At 31.7% G+C, this 8,323-nt stretch overlaps 1 protein-coding gene across 1 annotated transcript in view; it reads right to left on the reverse strand.

Moving 5' to 3' along the window:
- Window positions 1-527, reverse strand: part of LOC142620348 (uncharacterized) — an 805-nt gene extending 278 nt beyond the window's left edge. The window contains exon 1 of the mRNA XM_075793731.1: window positions 1-527. This exon is cut by the window's left edge and continues 2 nt beyond it. Within this exon, the coding sequence (XP_075649846.1) occupies window positions 1-527 (527 nt within the window).
- Between the last annotated feature and the right edge of the window lie 7,796 nt (window positions 528-8,323).

The raw sequence follows: 8,323 nt of genomic DNA on the forward strand, positions 1-8,323 counted from the left end.
GCAATTAATTCGGCCTCCTCACTGCAAAACACCTCAGGTCCCTTGGCTACCATGGCTGCCATAACCTCTCCTCTCTCATTTCGTATGACTGCTCCAAATCCGGATCTATTGAGGCCCGAGAACAATGCTGCATCAAAATTGAGCTTGAAGACCGACTGTGGAGGAGGCTGCCAGGTATCCTGATTAGGCTGCATCACATGTTTAGTTCTCATCTGCTCTTGTGCAGTCCGATACTCCTCTAGAAACTCTCTTGCACAGTTGTTCAACCAACCTAGATCATGAAACTTACCTCCATGCACAAACCTATTTCTTTGATTCCAAATCAACCATGCTTGGACTAACACTACCTCCATTTCTTGTGACTCAACTCGATCCAGCAAGTACTCCATTAATTGAATCATATTAGCCATACCAGAGACTCCTTTTTGCAGAATTTTTGAACTTCCAGCCCACACATTCTTAGCTGCATCACATTCCCAAAGAGCATGGATAGCTGATCCCGAAAATCTCATACATAATGGACACATCGCATCATCAATTATTCTTCTCTTTGACAGATTCAGCTTTGTTGGCAAAATATCATTGCAAGCTCTCCATCGAAACACTTTAATCTTATTTGGAATTCAAAGCTTCCATAGAACATTAAGTACTTTGTATTAGCGACTACCTAAATAAAATGGCCCATGCCATTGGGTTATATATGTAGCGACTACATAATTTCTTTTAATAGAAAATATGTAATATGTAATGTGAGTTCGCTATTTTTTTTTTCAAGATTTATTATTATCTCTATTTATAATGGCCAAGAAAATTCTTGCATAATATTCCTTTAAAAAATGGAAAGAAGAAAAATTGCCTAAAATTTGATAACCAAGCTTAATAAATGAGAAAATAAATAACAAAATAATTTTTTTATAGATAAATATAAAAATATAAAATAAAAGTTATATATTACATAATTTCTTAAGTTTATACCATCCAAATTTTACAAATTATATCATCACCTTAAAAGAATGACAAAAAATAAAAATAAAAACACTAATGTCATGGACCATTTTAGTTACAATACATCATCATTATCGTAAATTCTTAGGTTTTAGTTCTAACGATTCAAAGAAAAGCACTAGTTACATCTATGTAATACCCCAAAAGGACTAGTCAAGTTACACTTGACATTCTTTGCAATTATTACTTATAAACTCAAGGTCTACCTAGTAGATACCTGTGAAACTTAATACATCGATCCCTGCACAACATACATTGATCAAACAATATTCAATCAAGAGTTTTATTCAATCAAAAACTGATTGGTGTCTTGGTCTGATGAGAAAGAGCTATCATCAGGAGCGGACGCCATAGGTCGAAACTCTCTAAAAAAAAAAAAGAGTTTTATTCAAGTTAACACAAATACTGTATGTGTGAAGTGGTGAAAAAATAATATGCTGTACTGTCCCATCTAAGTATGATATGTGAAAAAAATTACTTTTATTCAAGTTAGGTTGATAGGTGTGGTCCAATTTTGTCAATTTAAATCAATATATGCAATACAAAAAAACTCTATAATATAAAATGAATAGCTTTTATGAACTCTTACTTTTATCTTTCATTTCGAATTTTCCTTTCACATTTCCCTAGTTTAATGGGATTCTAGTCAAGAGTTTTTAGCTCGGCAATATTGTTTGGTTTCATTTATTAAAAAAGCTAGGCTTTATATTTGTCTTATTAATTATTATTATTATTGAACTACCAAAATGCACAATGTATAGAGAATTCATTTCATGCAAATAATAAAATTAATTTTTTTATGAATAAAATAAGGAATATTGGCAAATAATATTTTAATGGGGGAAAATAGATTCTAAGGTTTGAACAATTGAACTTAATAGGTAATAAATGTTAGGGAAACCGGATATTCAAATCCAACTCCCTAATAATTAAATTTTGTGGTCACACGCAATGTCGCCACGTTGGAAATAATGCCAAGCCCATTTGGATGTTCCGGATTCCACTTTATTTATTTTTGAATCCAGATGTCCAACATGCGGACTCTCTCTCTCTCTCTCTCTCTCTCTCTCTCTCTCTCTCTCTCTCTCTCTCTCTCTCTCTCTCTCTCTCTCTCTCTCTCTCTCGTTTCTTTTGCTTTGGTAAGTTCTGCTCACCCTTACCCCAAACTCAATAGTTATCAATTTTTATTTTTATTTTTTGAAATGATAGTTATCGAAATTCAAAAAACACAAATCTTTCTCTTTGATTACATATAATGTCACCATATTGGAAATAAATTTCAAGCCCATTTGGATATTCCAGATTCCACTTTATATCTATATTACTATTTAAGAGGCTTTCTCTATTTGAATTTTTTATTTTTTAGTTCAAAAATGTCCCTACAGTTCTATGTTTAAGTAGAGACAAAACTAAAAGACAATCCGGTAAAAATGCAATTCTAACTTTCACTAAAACATTGCCTAAAAAATATAACCACTCTCTTCTTTATTTTTAAATTGATTTATTCACTTATAAATTAGATTTTTAAAATAAAAATTATATATATAAAATAATTAAATATAGTTTTTTTTCTACAAAATAGGATTACTAAAAAAAAAGAAAGCTTCATCGCACGCGCGAAGCGCGTGTGATGAGGCTAGTATTTATTTACAAGTCTAGATGTCCGAAATGCGGATTCACTCTTTCTCTCTCTCTCTCTCATCGGCGCTAGTAAGTTTCCGCTCACCCCTACCCCCAAACACAATTTGGAAATAATGCCAAGCCCATTTGGATGTTCCAGATTCCACTTTATTTATTTTTAAATCTAAATTTTCAACCGGTGGATTCACTTTAATATGGCATCGGTTGGTTTCTTCGGCTCCGGTAGGTTTCTGCTTACCTTATCCCAAACTTTATAGTTCAATTTTTATTTTATTTTTTGGAAATAATAGTTATTAAAATTTAAATATACACAAAATTCTCTTTCCATGCATCTATATAAATCCATCCTATTTCTCCTCCGGTAAGTCACGTTTTTTCTCTAAAATTTATATAATTTGAGAAATCGCACCACACATAATAAGACAAGTTTCTTCTATTCATCTCCTTAAGGTTTATTATTTTTGTTTTATTATTTTTAAAATCTTGCTAAAATATTATTTAAACTAATTTTTTCTTAGACTGGAGTTAATATATAGTTTTATGTAGATAATTGTTGTTGGCTTCTATTTGGTTTCTTCTTTTTATTTTTTTAATATCTTGTTAGTGTCATAATTTTTATTTTTTATTTATTTTTATCAAGACCAATATTGTAACTAATTACTTTGGTAACTTCTCTTTAGTTGAAGTGTTGAACTTATACATATGATTGTTTGCGTTAATATAATTATAGTTGCAGATTAATTTTTTTGGCTTTGGTTTCGATATAATTTTATATGATTATGTGGATTATGTGTTTCATGAATCATGTAATAGCAAAGTGATGAACAAGTGAAACAAAAATAATAGATTTTTTCCCGGTTGTATGCGGAACTTTTAGAGAGCTAAAAGAAAAACATTAATTCACTTTGAAGGGAGAAAAAAAAAAGATTTAATCTGGACATTTATTCCAAATTCAGGTTTACCGAAAAAAATAAGATAATTTGAATTCAAATGTTATTATTTTTTTATTTTGACATAACTTTTATTTTTTTTTCGTATATATGTTAGTATTTAATCTATTAGCCCATTCTTCCCCCCAAAAAAAAAAAAAAAAAAAATCTATTTGCCCATTATGCTTGGGCTCAATATACCATACTTGCAGTACAGTCATATTGCTTGAGCCCAAAATTATTTTCCAATTGTGCCAATATACAACAGCGATGTTGTCCAACCACCAGTTCCACATGATTTCATAAAATTTATTACATGTCAAAAAGTTTCTGAAAACACCTGATTTCATAAATCTGGAGCATATCTATATGGATTCTCTCCAGATTTTGCATTAAATGCATCCAAATTTCCAGCTGCTATATATATGCAGTTCACAGTATCAACTTCTTCACTTGACCTTGAAGCTTGTACACCTAGAGATGAAAACTCCAATTTGATGTTGCCTTTTCTAGTGCATCAGGAAGTCATTCAAATGGAAGAAAGAGAGAAAAAAGACTTTCGGTGTGATGGTTTTATTACTCAAAGGGCTTGTTATATAAGTTCTTAGCGGATTAGTGATTTACCAGAATAGTATTGTGTTCAAGTAGTTATGTCTCATTGAAAGAAAACGGGTAAGTTCCTTTATAATCATATGTATATAAATTATTTATGTATTATCTTTGTGTCTTCTATCTATATCTCTCTTCTTTTTTTGACAGTTTCTACGCGGACTGACAATGAGATAAATAAACTACTGGAACACAAGTGGAGAGAGGCTACATCTCACTCTACAATTTTTTGCTTTTTGGATCCATTGGAGATCTACTGAGCTTACAAACTAGATAAGGAAGAATTACAAATTATCCCTCTACCGGAAATAATTGAATGTGAGATTCGTCAAAGATATCCATTCAGCCATTTTAGAGTTTGGATTTCTAGCTAGCTTTCACTTCAAAATTTGTCTTTCATAAAGATAAATTGTTAGTTGTACCAAAAGTTTAAGCTATTAATAAATTGTGAATTTATTCATTAAACCAATATTCGAGCAAACATAAAATTATTGTGAATGGATAATCATTTATGTTGGAGTAGTGTTGCATTCATAATATTTTCAAAACAAATCCTTATTGAAAAGTTGTTATTAGTGGGTGAAAAGTTATGTCAATAATAAACCCAAATTAAAACTAGCAACAATTTACTATTTATAATTTGTTGTGAAATTGTTATATACATATCATTAGTCTTTCTATTGCTGAGCTTATATTAATAAATGGATATATCTTTTCTTTCTTAAGCCAGGCCGACTCAAAAAGATTGCTTTATAAACATGTTATCTGCATAGTCACTCAAAAAAAAAAAAAAAAAAAAAAATTACGAAGTATATTGTATGGTCATTACACTATTATTTCGTCCGAAGTATTTGTGACGTTTAACTGCAAGTTTTAAGATTTAAGGTTAAAGTTAAACCAATCGAAGATTTTTAAGGAATCAACCATTTGGCCAAAGATTTCATAAAGTCTTATCAAACATATTGTATGGTCCTCTTCATTAATTTTTACCGACAACCCCTAGAGATTTTTCTTCATCTATGAAGAAGAAGAAGGTTGATCAGAAGATTATTCGAAATTGATATCTGAACTAAGTTGTCAGTTGGAACTTGGAACTATCCGAAATGAAAATAAGCCCAAATGTAGCTAGTCAATAGTCATATCATATTTCTTGGAAAATTGAAAGACATTGACATATCATTCAGCATTAGAAAGCACCAAGATCCTTTCTCACATATATATACAACAAAAAAATGGTAAAGCACTGAGCAACAAAGAGATTCTATTTATCATCTACGAAAGAAAAGCAGCATGTAAAAATCAGGAAAAGCCAGTGATAAGCCAATCTTCACCCAATGTCTGTAATCCTTAGTAGCGTGTTTGTGATATTTTGCTGGCACTAGCATATCCCAACTTCATTAATCAATTATGAAACCGTTCCCATTTATTAAGTAGAAGAAAGAATATTTGGGTTTAAAATTTAGAAATATGTATGATAATTGGTTAAAACATGAAGCAAATAAACAAATGGAGGAAAAAAACAGAAGATTTGACAAAGTGAAGCTCCAAACAAAGAATTCTGCAATTTTTATCGGTGTATATTCTATAAAGCACGGGTGTGTTCTAGGATTTGGGTGCGGGTGCGAGTGCGGAACTCGGCAATTTTTGAAAAAGTATAGTACGGGTGCGGCAATTAAAAAATTCAAATAAAGGGGTAGAGTTTATTATTTAAAAACAATTATTTATGATTTGCTTTTAATAAAATCAATATTTTTGGTAATTGTAAAAAAAAAAAAAAAAACACATTTGAAGAAGGTTCCATTGCTCCTTTTCCAATTCCCAAGCCCACCCACGTGAAACAATTAACTTTCTCACCTACTTAATTTATATTCTTTTGTTATCTATACTATTATTTAATTTACTCCTTTAGTTTTGTTTCTACTTCCCCTATGTTTTTGGTAAAGGTTAATAATTTGCATTCATTATAAATTAAGATTACTATATTTTTCAATCACAAAAATACTTAAGCGTGTGATGAGTGTTATGCATAGAGAAAGGTTAATAATATTAAGAGAAATGATATGTCCACAACATTTTTACAACAAATCCGAAGTGGCAGGTTGTTACTTAATGTTATCTATACTAATTTACATACAAATGAAACAATTAACTTTCTCACCTACTTAATTTATATTCTTTTGTAAAAAAATGCCGTTACACCCCTATGTTTAAGTAGAGACAAAACTAAAGGACAATTCGGTAAAAATGCAACTCTAACTCCCACTAAGACATTGTCTAAAAAATAAGATCACTCTCCTGTTAATTTTCAAAATGCTTTATCCACTACTATTATTTAAGGAGCTTTCCATGTTTGGATTCCTCATTTTTTAGTTCAAAAATGCCCTTACACCCCTATGTTTAAGTAGAGACAAAACTAAAGGACAATTCAGTAAAAATGCAACTCCCCACTAAAACATTGCTTAAAAAATAAGACCATTCTTCTGATAATTTTCAAATTGCTTTAATCACTTATAAATTAGATTTTCAAAATAAAAATTATATATATATAAAATAAAAACAAAGAGTTTTTTCCTTTTGGCTAAAAAAAAGCCTCATCGCACGTGCGAAGCTCGTGTGATGAGGCTAGTATACCTTTATTCTTCTTCCTTGCCTCTTCTAAGTTCTAACCATTTCTTTGTGTCTTCTCATCTTCTACTTCCTTCTCTCTCTCCTTTATTTTTATTTTTATTTATTTTTTTTTCTCACAAAGCCACATGAAGCAGAAGAATGGCGGCTAACGGCCCATTTTGACCTGTTTTGGTGGCCATATCGGTCTGTTTCAGAGGCCATTTCGGTCGTTTCGGCTCCTGTTTTTGCCTAAATTGGGCCGAATCAACCAGTTTCGACCCAAATCGGCGCGAATCTGGTTGAATCGAAAAAAAGAATAAAGAAAAAGGCAAATCGGTGCGTCGGACGCCAAACGCCGAATGCTGCGTCGGGGTGAGTCCGGTGAAGGTGCGGTGGCCCTAGAGCCACACCCGTGAAAGTAGAAGTTTGCACTAAGCCACATAAACAATATTGCCAAACTATTAGGTGTGAAATATAAAGTACACGACAATATGTTACGATATGAAAAACTAATAGTGATTATCAATGGAAAAAACACACCAATGGTTAAGGGTGTGCATGGGTCGGGTTGAGGGAATTTTTTGACCCAACCCACCATGGTGGGTCAAAAAAAATTCAACCTAACTCAACCCATCATATAAGTCCAACCCAACCTACATGGATCAGGTTGGGTTGGGTCGAACCCATGGGTTGGACAAATTTTATTATTATTATTATTATTAAATTGAGTAAAAAAAAATATAAATATATTAAAAAAACTCAAAGATTAGTATCAATGTAACTCCTTAAAGGCAAACAACATTAATGACTAAATAACAATAGTAATTTACTAGGGTTTGTGTGAATTAATTAGCTTTTATATAAGATAGGAAGAGTTGGTTATTTTAAAAAATTTATTAATTATATAATATATTTTAAATATGTATGTATGTATATATATATTAAATATATGGGTGGGTTGGGTTGGGTTTGGCGGGTTTGAAATTTTATGACCCAAACCCAACCCGACCCGCTATCAAAATATTTTTTGTAACCCAACCCAACCCACCAAGGTCTAAAACCCGACCCAACCCAACTGGTTGGGTTGAGTTGGGTCGGTTTTGGCGGGTTGGTGGGTTAGCTGCACACTCCTACCAATGGTTTAGCCACCAACCCCAAGGAAACAAAATATACTATGTGAAAGTGAAGTTTTATAATGAAAAATAATCATAAATTCTATTGCTATCTGCAGTAAAAACTTACTCATGTGACCACACCTAACTCCAATCTAGATGTACTCTTTTACTCTAAATTTTGTTCACACAAACTCTCAATACTTCATGACTCCAAAGACCACCTCAAAGATTTGCACACTAGCTTGTCTGTGTTTGATACAGCAACTTTAGCTTCTTTAATAAGAACTGTTCTTTAGATATGCTTCGCTCTCCGATTTGATAGTGATTTGAGAGAAATGATTGCACGACACTTCTCCATTCTTTTTAAATATACTCTAATCCCCCTTAAATTACTCTAGCAACTAGGGCATAGAATTC

This window comes from Castanea sativa, chromosome 12 (assembly GCF_040712315.1).
Source record: "Castanea sativa cultivar Marrone di Chiusa Pesio chromosome 12, ASM4071231v1".
In the NCBI taxonomy this organism is placed as follows: Eukaryota; Viridiplantae; Streptophyta; class Magnoliopsida; order Fagales; family Fagaceae; genus Castanea; species Castanea sativa.